Below are 12,829 nucleotides of genomic sequence, written 5' to 3' on the forward strand. Positions count from 1 at the left end.
AAAAGGAACTATAATTTAGAAGGGAGGATGTATTTTGGAATAATCCAGACCAGGCGACCATATCACAACTGATGCATACATACGTTACGCAGTGGAAAAGCGACCAGCGGTCCAGTACCAGTAGCATCGGTTAGGTGATGCAGCTTTACAACTTTTATCAAATTATAAATAGTTATCGGTACAACAATAAGAGAGCCTAGTTAGGCAACTCGCTTACAATATGTTACTCATGAAGCCTGAGCAGCGTAAAAACCTGGCAGCCCCGAGATCGCGCGTATCACAGCAGACTGCTCAGTTTTCAACCGGGCAAGGCTGTAGATAGGCCAAGTGACAAGTAAGCTAAAATCTTGCCATTTGCTAAGGACTGGTCTAAATAACTTCAAACCGCAGGCAGCCACGGCCGACTTTGGCCATTAAAATGCTCCATGTCCCTATCCTGTTCACACTGGCCATGAACATTCCACTGGCAAACGTCTTGGTTCGGTATTAGAACACATTGCCTCCAACCAGCAGTGACTAGTGCCAGTGAGAAATATTGATGTGGCGATAAGAACTCCCAAACAAATACTTGCATCATTTAAAAACGACAGGGTCACAGGGAGCAGCATTTTTTATAACTCAGCCACCACTGTCACCAACTATACATAAAACCCTTTCTTTTAGCTCTTCAATTTTCTGCAAGGGTCACATTGCGGGAAAACAATGAGTGACATTGGGAACATCAGAAAATGCAGCACCTAATTGTGGTCTCTGTATAAAGTAGAAACTCACACGACAAGATCTTGAAGCCCATCTCTCAGCAGAAGCTGCAGCTTCTTTTAGGTGAGATTTTCTAGGAATTTCATGGGAAAGAGTGTAGGTAGAGCTCTCTGTTGCCTCAGCTACCCATATTTGCCTCATCTGGTCTTTCTGTCGCTTGACCAGATTACTAAAACCAACCTGTGCAACAAATTTAGAACTAAGCTAAAACTGCATTTGTTTTGAAAGGATTAAATCTGAACAAATGTAATAAACTGCGGCAAAGGACCATCAAATGTCTAAGTGACGATTTCCACAAAGTGGCGTTTAGTTTAGAGGTTTCAAAATAAGACACCACAATCAAAATATCACATACTGTGTTTCCAGAGAGGGTGTAACTAAATAATGCAGAGTCTTCGCCAGTGGTTGGGGAAGAAAAACTAACTGCTAGAAGACAATCTTGCTCTTCAGACATTTGTTCAGAGATAAATTTAGATCCATCTGTTAAAAATAGCCACTGCCTTTTCTGGTTGTCACATAAATAAATATTGCCAACATATAAAATAACACCTGCAACGTCAAATTCACTGAAACAAACAAGGATTATTCAACAGGTTCATCAATACAAGGGAGCAGATTCAGAAGGTTAAATTTGGAATTAGACTGACCTTGAAAGCGGCACCTCACCAAACTTCGACAGTTCGATTGCTTTACGAGGGGTGAAGAATGGTCTGGAACAAGAAACATGGTTAACTTTGAGTGATGCAATGTAATCAGAGTGCAGCCATGCCTCTTACCTAAAATCTGTAGTCTGAGCTGATGCTAAGGGCTTCCATGTTGTAGAAGATCCTCTACCGTGCAAGTAGAGGAGATTAGTACAAAAGTTTGAAGGCATCAATCCTGTAACAGAATAAATTTGTCCCTCCACAAGATCGGCTTTCTGTCAATAGCAACGATGAAGCTTCAGTGCTTTACACCAAAAAATCATCGCTTCCCTTTTCAACAGAGAATAAGATGTTTGCCACACTTAAACATTGCTGATGATTGTGCCTTACCTGCATCTCAGTAGGATTCCAAATTGTTATTAACCCTTCCTTGTTACTGAATGTTGAAGCAGAAAGTTTACTGACAAGGCCCATCACCCTCACTTTCAAAAATGGTGTAACATCTCTTGAACTAAGGCCAGAAACTTCAAGGGCCTTTTGAACCTTCTTAGCTACTTCGTTTTGCATAACCACCTGCAGCATATTGGTATAGCATGTGCAACTTTCCATATAAATATGAACTAACAGAAGCCGCATTTATTTACCTTCTGTTTTTCTTTATAAGATGAGAAATGCATCAACTGCTCTGAGGTCATGCCTGCCATTATAACTTCAGGTTCAGCTGCACGCTCTAGCATTTTGCAAATTTTAGCCCCTTCGTCATTATCGTCTGTACTGTCACAGTTTTCTTGCTGTTCAAACAGAATATCTTCCGTGATCTTAGATACTCTACAAGAAACGATAAATGTTACTGCAGTGGCATTAAAAGGGGGTGATATTAAAAAAGAGAGAACCATAAATTAAAACCAACTGTGATCCAAGAACTTCAGGGCTCTGCTCTGAATGAACTTTAACTAATTCCATGCAACAATCTAGATTCAATAACGCGAATTTCATTACACCAGGGAATGTTGCCTGAAAATTCAATGGTGCCAACAGGCAACCTGCAGCAGCCTATCACCATTCACATGTGCATGTGTACATTTATATGGTGCCACTTGTTGGAAGCAAATATGTTTGCAAGTGTATTTTGCAACATGGTTTCTCCAAACAACCTGCCTACTGGTTATCAGGGAAAACCTCTGTGCAGAACTGCAGATACAAATCCAGTAGTGCTCATGAATATTAGTAGTGCACACTTAAACGAATCTAACAGACAATTAATTATATATTTAAGAGGACAACTGCTATCTTAATTGCTCAAAAAAGCAATGGCGGGAGAGAATCATGTCCCGAGCTACCAGGATGAGGAGCAGAGGTAATTGATAAGCACAAATACATTTCGATAATATAACTTTGTAGTCCTCATATGCCAAAACAAGTTGAGAATGTTCCAAACAGAACAAAAAGGGTCATGCCAGACTTATTCCTTCACGTGCTGCACATATATCAGTGATTGTAAGGGTACTTCGATAGCTTAATAGTTAATCTACTTCAATTTGAGGAGTTGTGGTGATCAGTGCATTCAATTATATTTGCTTACTAGTCACATAATTAAGTACCTCTGGTGGTACAGTTGCAGCGCCTTTCTTTCCATCCTTTCAGATCTCACAATAGAACGACCATCAGGCAACCTGAAGTACACAATTGAGAGTTAGAAAGTTCACCTAGCACCTAGCATGTGGGTATCTGATCCTAGTTCCTTTTCTGACAATTGTGATGTGTTTAGTTTGCATCCAGTCGTATACCTTTCCCGGTAGAGAACAGGATATATCCTTGTGATTCCAACCAGTGTCCTAGGAACTCTACCACCAGAAGCTTTTATGCACTTGAATGCCAGTGGGAGCCCAACATGATTGCCTGATACGTATGAATGGTTATCAAAGAGAATACAACAGTTTGACAAGGCATAAGCATAATGCGGGCGGAGTGCAAATATTCAGTTACAAGTACTCAAAATGATATCTTTAAAAGAAATTAAGTACAACAAGCACATACAGAATCCCAAGATCTCATTCCATCTCGCACGATAGGTGCCATTTATGTGGATCATTAATTTGACAGTATCAGATGCCTGAAAATATGATGTTGTCAACAAAGACATTTGATTACATGTTAGTCCTTATTTGCGGCTAATTAATGGATCAGGGGATCAGGCAAACCTCATGAAATGACACAGGTCCAGACCAACCACATAAAGAAGCTCCCCATATCTGCCAAGATGGAACGCATATTAGGTCAAACACATTTGAAGGTGGAAATTAACTATAGCCATGTCCCCATGAGAAGTGAAAATAGCATAGTACCCGAAGCTTCTGTCCTAAGAAAAGCTTTCTTTTCGCTAGTTGTTCTGAAAGTGCCATATCTAACGATGCATCGAGTGAATACCTGTGAAGAGGCAGACACTGGAAATTGTTGGTGTCTTTCAGTTTCAATTCAATGCAATAAGTGAATGCAACCACATACCATCCATCAGTTAACTCAATTTTTGCAGGCATGTTTCTATTAGCTGCTGACAAGCTTTTATTCTCATTGCTGTCTTCATTGTTATCTACCTTGTCAACCTCCAACTTATTGTTACTTTGGTCAGGACTAGAGTAAATAGCTGAAATGCACAGGACCATCATCAAAGATGGTGAAGCATTCCCTTCTAAAATTCTTTTTACTGCTGACCGATGACCATGGCTCACTTCTCTGTCATACCTAAAATCCATGAAATTTCATGAATAAAATGAAATGCATCCATACAACTGAAATGGAAAATAGAAGGCATGCATATCATCTCACCGGTACTTAAGCTCCTCCAAAACATTGTCAACCGTCAAGAATTTACCAGCAGCTCTAGTTGGGTAGCATCTCTCGAGTGAAGCAAGTTTCCACACAATCCATTTATAGTGGTTACTGACCCATCTAAAACAAGAAAACCAAAGTGACTTGATATCCAGGATGTCTAAACATTCTCATAATTTTATTGGCATCCAGCATGCAGAACATCTAAGTCAATATACATTAACCCTAGCATGATGGAAATGAAGCAAAAAAAAAAGACTTAAATGAACAGGTCCACAAAAGTTCATAAGCTGGAAAGGTAATGACATTTTCTATCACTGGCTGAGCAACAGCACCATTATCAAGTTAGTTAACCTAACACAGCGTTTGTTTTAATTTACAGTTTTTTCTTTTCTAGTGGATTGTTGAGTAGAACCCTTCATTCTTTTCTATTAAGGGTTAGCCTTATATCGCCCCATATCCCTATCCAAATACCACATCTCTATCCCACAATTCAAATGCCCTGTAAAGATCAATCTTGTATCATCAGCATGAAATATTTGAACATAACATCCAAGAACGATCTTTACTCTTTAGTTGCATATGATAAAGAAGCACCACATTTGAGCAGCATCTTCTGAAAGTCTTCTGCCCCAGCACCCATATGCGTAAACTTAAACTTCTCAGCTCTTTTTGCATCCATGAGCTTCACGTCATCAGTTACATGTTCAGTCTGGTCACAAAAAAGGTTTGTAGTTAAAAGACTGAGGAAACAACACACCTTCAAAATGAAATGTAAGGATGCAAAACTGTATGTACCAAATATTTGAAGCAAGGAGGACCACCAAAATATTCTTTGCAACTTTTCCTTTGATGTTGGAAAGGATAACATGCAGACAGCTTTGTCCTACAGGGACTGATCTGAGCTGACGCTGCTTTGGATTCTCCTGTGAACAATAGTCCAGCCAATCAAGTAGGAATGAATCTGGAGAATGTGCATAACTACACATCACCATCAGCTTACCAGCAGAGGACAGTTTGTTGGTTTTTATTGGCGTGACGAACCTAGCCAGTTTTATTAAGGATGTATCAAAAGCATGACATCGAGGAGTTTACAACTTGCTAGACAGAGGATGCAAATCGACGGACCTGGAAGAACGGGGCCGTTTGAATGGAGATATGGAGTTTCTTCCTCCGATTATTCTCTTTCCATTAGCAAAGTTGTCCGTATTTCCGGAACATGTAGCCATGTAGTTAGTGATGTCAACCAATGGTCCGGCTGGCATATGATGCCTCTGGGTCTTGTCCTTGGTGTCAATTGCATTGTCAACTTCAGATAAACATCTGGAGGGAGCCTTCGGGACCTTTGGAATTTCGTTGATTGGAAGATATTCCCTCCCCAACTTATTGGCAGTTCCTTTAATTACAGGGGTATGAGGTACAGCATATCCAATTGCTTTAGTTCTATGCAATACGTTAGATTCATCTCCTTTTGGAGAAATAACTGAGTCTGGTAGCTTCTCTTTAGCTGATGCCAGAGAACGACATACTTCATTTGGTAAAACCTCTAAATCTGAATCACCCAAAAGGCTTTTTGCACGTTGTAGTGCAGCAGTAGAAATAGCCATTGATCGGCCACCAGCAGTGCTGAACCTGATAGAACGCTCACCAGCATTAGAGGTAGTTTTAGAAAATCCGAACTGCTGATGTCTATCTACAAGTATGGGGCTTTCTGTTGGACAAAAATCCTTATGAGGGCCACCAGAAATTGCATGTGCAGATACAACATCAAGCCTTTGTTCTGGATTTTCCCGATTAACAGTTATCTTTGTACCTAACTTATCACCCACATGTCCAAAAAACTGCGTTGAAAGGGTATTTTCCTCCAAGCCCAATAAGGTAGCAGCTCGAGAAACACCAGTTGAAGATACATTTACTGTTCTTGTACAGATTGTCTTGAGAGGTGAAGCAAAGACAGGAAACTTTTTGTCCATTTTATCAAACTTGCAGTTCTCTGGCGAAGAACAAATCAGATCAGCAATAAATAAAGGGAAAATACATACAGGTTTAAAAGTGCAAGCATGCTCATTTACGTCCTTTCGAAACAAGTTTATCTATTAATTAATGCATCATCGTCATGCCATATATCAGCACTTGATTTAACTGCCCGCTGATCATATGTCATGCTCTTGAAATTTTATCATTTGTCATACATTTCAATTTGGACCCGTGCCATAAGGCTGATGCAACTGTCTGAACAGTGAAGTGCACCCCTCTAAATGAGCATGGCAGAATGAATGGTTTACATACCGAAGAAATAGATTATGACAAAGATGCAACATTTTTTCTTTCTTCTGTTTATAGCAACTAGAAAAACTGGTGATTCGTTACTAGCAGTTTTGTAAACTGTATCTGGTAGCTTAATTTTCACAACTAAAAAGGAACAATAGGACCTTAGATTTAATTAACCAAGACGATATCTTATCATAATGGTGGTGTGCCTTTTGTCGATATACTCCGTCTGTTCTTTTTTTAATTGATATTTTAGAATGTGTGCATTTAAACTGTAACTACATAGTAATTTATCAAAATTGCCATTATAATATTATAATTTTGCTAAATTGTAATCCCTCCATTCAAAATACAAAACATATTTTGTTTGGGAAAAGTCAAACTTTGGATGCTTTCAACGATAATTAGTAAAACTACAAGGATGTTTAGTGTAAAAGAATTATACAACTAAATTCATATTTCAAAATGCTTTCACAATATATGGGTTTTATAGGTATAACCGTATAAGTATATATTTTGTGAGAAAACCTTGGTCAAAATCTAATTTTGAACACTGGACCATAAGAAGCATGCCTTGTATTTTTTAATACAGAGAGTACTAATATTTATACAGAAGAAACAGTCTATAAAGTTGCTGCACAGAAAAATAACCTGTAAAGTTTGATATGCATGCAAAATAGTAAATACCTTTGTTTGCATCACCTTCTTCCTCCAAAACCGCCCTTGCCTTCTGCACTGAGCTTTCACTGACCAAGACAGACTTTCCAGATCCAGTTTGAAACATTGGAAATGAACTTCCACTGTCTTCATATCCTTTCAAAAATAATGTTGCATATAATATTTTACAGATCAACAAAGGAATAGAATGTGTATCATGTGTGGTTTGTTTTGTGAATCTACCTAAAAATTAGCTGTGTACAAAGCACTACAGTGTAACCTAGTATTTCAAGAGATACCTTTTGTTGCAAATTTTCCTTGCTCCAAGAGGATGGCCCTATGTCTTGAACTTACATTCTCAGGTGAAAACTGTTGTATTCCAGCCTGGAACATTGGGTTTTCAGCAAAGCCATCTCCAACGTCACTATTTACTGGTTTGCACAAGACAGGTCAGTATTTATAAGGCTACACAAAAGCCATCTGTAGGAACTTTGAATCCAAGTGAAAGAACTTTCAATTTAGAACATAAATGTACCTCTTTTTACAGCCTCTTTAGTCCCCGTGACAACTTGTGCATTTTCTCTTGGGTTCTCGCTTAAGATAGACCTTCTAAGTCCAGTTTTAATTATTGAGGTGGCACAAACATCATTTAGCTGAGCTTCATCTGAGGTAATCGCAGTAGAAAACATGTTAGTCAGGAAAAAACATACATGTGGACGACAATTACAAAATGGTGCTATGTAATGTTTTGAGCATGATGTACCTTCCAATTCCTTTGCAATGTTCCTTGGCTCCAGAATTGCACTTGCCCTTTTAATTGAGCTCTTACTTACTGTAACTGACCTCCCTGACCCAGTCTGAAACAAGGGCAAGTGGCCATCATCCTTGTAACATTTTTCTGCAGGAAAACAGATTATCAAGTGAGAAACATGTAAGATGTAATTAATAATGCTATTTTTGTGCTGTTAATATATTGAATAAATGGCACACACAATGGCACAAAAGAGACAAGTTTTCACAATGAACTCGGGAAAGGTATATATACCTTGCACTGAAGTATTTTCCTTTGGTGTAACAGTTCTGTCGTTCATAATCAAACTGCTACTCACTAATACAGACGTTGGGGTTTCAAATTGGAAAGATGTAGCGCAAACATTGGTATCTCCATTTCCTGAATCTCACAAAGGGAGGTAAAACTAATGAATCCTGTGCATTGATAGTAAAGAAAGAAATTAAGCTTGTATAAGTGTTTTTACCACTTCTTTTAACATCTCCATCCTCCAAAACTGCCCTTGCCTTTTTAATTGAGCTCTGTTTAACAGCAACAGACCTTCCTAGTCCTGTTTGGAAAATTGGTAGCTGGCAGCCAGTATCCCATCGTCCTTCACACAAAGTAAACACTTATTATCACAACTGAATTTAGAAAAGTGCAAAGACATATAGTCCAATTTTAGTATCTTACCAATATTTTCAGCACCTTCATCCATCAGCGCAGCCCTAGATCTCTCGATGGATCTTTCACTGATCAAGACTGGTCTTCCGGAACCAGTTTGAAATATCAGAGATTGATCAGGCCTACCAGGACCCTCCACATTTCCTAACAATTGAGGAATTGCATCATGACACTAAGAAGGCACCCATTCTGAAGTAATTAGGCAAAAAGTTTATAGTAAATGTAAATAGTACAATAATCAATTTTACCTGTATTTATATTATTTTCATCTAGCACAGCCTTAGCTTTCTGTACAGATGCCATACTGATTGATACAGCTCTACCTGAACCAGTTTGGAACATTGGAAACTGTTCCATGCCATCCGGGCCTCCTACATCTCCTGAAATAGTGCTCGTTAATCACAAAATAAGGCATGTCTTGAATCATTCAGCGAAATATTCAACACTTCTTAATATAGAATTCTTATTAGGATGAAACTAACCTTCATTTGCGACCGCTTGACCCTCTAAAACAGTTCTCGCCTTATCAATGGAGCTCTTGCTGACTAGGACCGATCTACCGGTACCGGTATGGAACATTGGTTGTCTGGCACCAGCAGCACTCTCGACATTTTCTAAAAAGAAGAGAAAGGTATCTCATTACTAATGACATGTTTTCCTAGTACACAATATGAAACAAACATAAACCCCAGAGAGACAACTAAATGTCATCGCATGCGAAATAAGAAAGCACTTCCTACCTTCTAAAACAGCTCTTGCCTTCTGAATCGAGTCCTTGCTGAGTGAGACTACTTTGCCTGATCCAGTTTGGAACATCGGCAACAAGTTATCTTTATGTGCACCACCTGAATTTCACATTATACTATATCAATATGGACTCACAGAATTTCATAAAAATTATAAAAACTTGCACCCCTTGTTTCTAGTTGCAAGATCCAATCTAATCTCCAGAACAGACAAGGTGAAAGAAGTCTAACCTGCCAACAGAACATCAAAGCTTGTCTGTTCACCCTCTAGACTAGCATCATCACCAAATGGTTGCTCTGCAATAGAAAATCCATCAACCCAATGTTGAAGGCACAGAGAAACGAACATAAACAGTGCCAATTCCAAGTGACCAAATATCTAACAATACACAACAATTCAACCAAATCAAACCGCAGTCAGGCGCAAAAGCTCTTACTTCTCTTCCTGTTATTGTTAGTAGCCTCCTCCACCTCATCACCGATCAACACCCTGGCCCTCCTTACGGCCCTCCCGCTGATAGCCACCGACCTCCCCGACCCAGTGGAGAACAGTCCACCCGTACTGACACCCTCAGTCAGTGCATCCATTCCATTGCCTTCAATCAGCTTGTCCAGCGCTGCGGATCCCATCAAGGAAAGCAGGCGGCCGCCGCCCAGTTAGACACCGCACCACTTACGAAAATGCCGGAAGCGGCAGACACTGACACACACAAAGACACAGAATAACGCGCGTGCGCGCGTGTGTGGAGAGGAGGCGGGTACCTTGGAAGAATAGGTCGGTCATGCAGGGGAGGCGGCGTCCGTCGGCGCCGTCCGGGCCTAGGGTTTCTGACGGCGGAGGAGAGGGGATCGGATCAGTTGTTAGCAAGCCATCATCATTCCATCAATGATTAAGGTCGACGCGAATGCAGGGGCGTATAGGGAGATGGGGATCGAACCTTCGATTGGCGCGCCGTCGGGCGGCAGCGGATGAGGAGGGGCAGGATCAGGCGGACCCGCCGCCGCGTCCACCGCCGGCGCCGACGGGTGTAGCGGGGTCGGGGTGGGAGGCGCGTCGGGCGCGGGGACCCAGACGAGGCTGCCGTCGGGCTGGCCCCAGACCTGCCACTTGCTCGGCATGGTTCCTGAGCCGCGGCGAGGAGGCGTAGCGGCGGCGACGGAGACGGGGGAGAGACGGAGAAAGGGAAATAATTCGAAAATCGAAATGGGGCGCGCGGAGGAGTGGGAGGGAAATGACCGAGCGGCGCGGGAGCGGCTGTGGATTCCTTCTGCGGCGTGACGCTTTTTCTCCGTTTTCGGTGGGCCACTGGGCCCAATGAAGTGGAGCCGACGTTGTTGCGTGCGATGCGTGTACGGGCCTCACGGCCCAGCAGCAGCCGGCCCGCCGCGGCAGGAATGACGACGACGTCAGTCAGACGCGGGACGTGCCTGTGCCGCCCTACCAAACTTCTCTCTCAGCGGCGCCGTGCTACCCCACCCGGGATCAGCCGCCTGCTGTTGTCCTCCCACCTGTCCCGTGTGACGGCGTGACTCCTCCTCCCCACCTGTCTGTACAGGGCCGCCTAGCCGGCCGGGATTACCGGCACGGCGCCGAAACGGCGGTGACGATCTGGGTGAAGGCCCGACGCAAGCGCACAAAACCGATGGTTTTCAATCCGTGGAAGCAAAAAATCACAGAGGTACCCTCGCAGATTTTGATCAACCAGTCCTTCTTTTCGCTCCTGGCAGCACGTTTGGTTGCTGCCTCTAGTCAAACCGTCGCACGATCAAAATTTAGCGTACTACATCCCAAATCAAAGATTGGCAAGAGCGGGACAGTAATAATTCACTACCTCCTGAATCTCGATTGCAATCCAAACGCAGTGCTTCTACATAACTATCAACCGTTACTGGACTGATTGCCTAGTTGTTGTGCCTACATGACTCTCATCCAAACACGTCCATCTCTCTTCTAGTTGTTGTGCCTTCTAAGAACTACCACCCAACATATACCGTGAAATATAAGTTTAGTTGGTAAATCTACCGCTTCGGGACCTGCCCTTGTACATTGGAAGTTGTGCAAGAGCTATATCTACATAGAAACTGAAAGAAACAATCACTTAACAACACAACGCGAGGCTTGAAGTTAGGAGAATCAAAGCGCAAAGGAGGAATGAAAATATTAATAACGTATTTTTCATCATTTTTGAGAAAGAAAACGTTATTCATTACTCGAATAACTTGAGCTGATGGGGCTCTGGTACGAGGAAAAAGGTATGAAAAGTTCAACTCATCTTCTATTTATTATACAGTCATCCTCTCTGAGTATGTCATTTGTCATTGTTATTGAGTTGCGACAAAATAAAAATACGTTTATGCATCTGCCCATATTTTGCTCGGGTGCTCCAATCTATTAATGTCAGCAGCATGCACATCTAGAGTATATGAGGATATATCTGATACTCAAAATCTTATTAGTGTTTTCATATTCGCTACCATCATGTCAGTTCCCTACTTCTTATTGATAGAGCAAATATGGTACATACATTCCTTTAAACCTTCGTTGACTTGTATAACAACTTTTAAAAGATACAACTTTAAATCAACATGAAAAGGTCATTGATCATCGAAGCCATCTTCCATTGGTCATTGAAGTCATGACAAAACAAAATGTGTCCATGCACGTTGTTCCCGTGTTTTAGTCAGGTGCTCCTACCTTATGACGCCACATCTAGACTTCACGAGGGTCGTATGTCTTATCCGGTACTCCAAGATCTTATTAATGTTTGTCAGTTTCTACTTCTCGTTGATGTCAACAACAGGCAAATCTAATCTTCACGAGCGTATATCTCATTTGGTCTCCAAAAATTTGTTGGTATTTTTTTTTATAAGTCGATGTGTATATAAAATATATACATTCTTTCAACTTCCAAAAATTTTTAGAAATCAGTTTTTGAAAAAATAGTATCTTGCCACTGCTATACGATGCAATTACAAATCACGTCCCTTCAACACAAAATTTACACACGGCTAGAACGATCATTAACTGTGGTAACAAGCAACCCAAACCAAAACCATCCACGAAATAACCATCAGCATACCCATGGGCGATGACACCGTCAGCCGCCGCATCCATCGTCAAGAGCCAAGGCCAGCCAAAGTTTCTTTCTTCCAAGGAATGGAATCCCCCGTCCAAAGTTCGTTGCACGGACACGACATCCGAAAATCGAACAGAGATACCGCTAGACTGACACGAGAATGCGTAGGCTCGCAGGGCGGCGGGCGGGCGGATGCGTGACGCTGGTGGGTGGAATTGGAAACGCTTGTGTTGACCACGCCCCCGCCCCCCCGCCCACCGCCAGCCGCCAGGTTAGCCGCACCGCGAGCTGGCGTCCACGTCAAAACCGAAGCGGCGGCAGCGTCAGAGGAAGGCCTGCCGCTGCGCTTGCGGGTGCGGGACACCGACACCTGCCGCGTTACGAGGCGGGGGG

The 12,829-nt window shown here is 41.9% G+C and overlaps 1 protein-coding gene across 1 annotated transcript; it reads right to left on the bottom strand.

Moving 5' to 3' along the window:
* Positions 1-60: 60 nt before the first annotated feature.
* Positions 61-10,589, bottom strand: LOC117856737 (protein BREAST CANCER SUSCEPTIBILITY 2 homolog B). Its single transcript, XM_034739111.2, has 32 exons — positions 10,298-10,589; positions 10,122-10,187; positions 9,797-9,976; positions 9,591-9,656; positions 9,354-9,458; positions 9,096-9,227; positions 8,862-8,993; positions 8,623-8,757; positions 8,417-8,542; positions 8,206-8,331; positions 7,924-8,058; positions 7,696-7,824; positions 7,460-7,591; positions 7,191-7,316; positions 5,361-6,225; positions 5,236-5,276; positions 5,031-5,158; positions 4,802-4,944; positions 4,230-4,352; positions 3,909-4,145; positions 3,749-3,830; positions 3,605-3,655; positions 3,441-3,516; positions 3,191-3,302; positions 3,005-3,076; positions 2,048-2,231; positions 1,794-1,976; positions 1,536-1,678; positions 1,407-1,469; positions 1,115-1,325; positions 772-939; positions 61-675 (listed from the first exon to the last, which is right to left on the bottom strand). The coding sequence occupies exons 1-32, from the start codon at positions 10,476-10,478 to the stop codon at positions 619-621; spliced, it is 4,710 nt and encodes a 1,569-aa protein (XP_034595002.1). The 5' UTR covers positions 10,479-10,589; the 3' UTR covers positions 61-618.
* Positions 10,590-12,829: the final 2,240 nt, after the last annotated feature.

This window comes from Setaria viridis, chromosome 5 (genome assembly GCF_005286985.2).
Source record: "Setaria viridis chromosome 5, Setaria_viridis_v4.0, whole genome shotgun sequence".
Lineage (NCBI taxonomy): Eukaryota > Viridiplantae > Streptophyta > Magnoliopsida > Poales > Poaceae > Setaria > Setaria viridis.

Bases quoted from the DNA above. Each gene is read 5' to 3' on its own strand.
- LOC117856737 (XM_034739111.2), bottom strand. From the start codon at position 10,478: ATGCCGAGCAAGTGGCAGGTCTGGGGCCAGCCCGACGGCAGCCTCGTC. The intron at 2,232-3,004 runs GTACTTAATTAT...CGTTTCTTGTAG, and splicing joins CTGCAACTGTACCACCAGAG to AGTATCTAAGATCACGGAAG. The intron at 1,679-1,793 runs GTAAGGCACAAT...TGCTATTGACAG, and splicing joins GGAATCCTACTGAGATGCAG to AAAGCCGATCTTGTGGAGGG.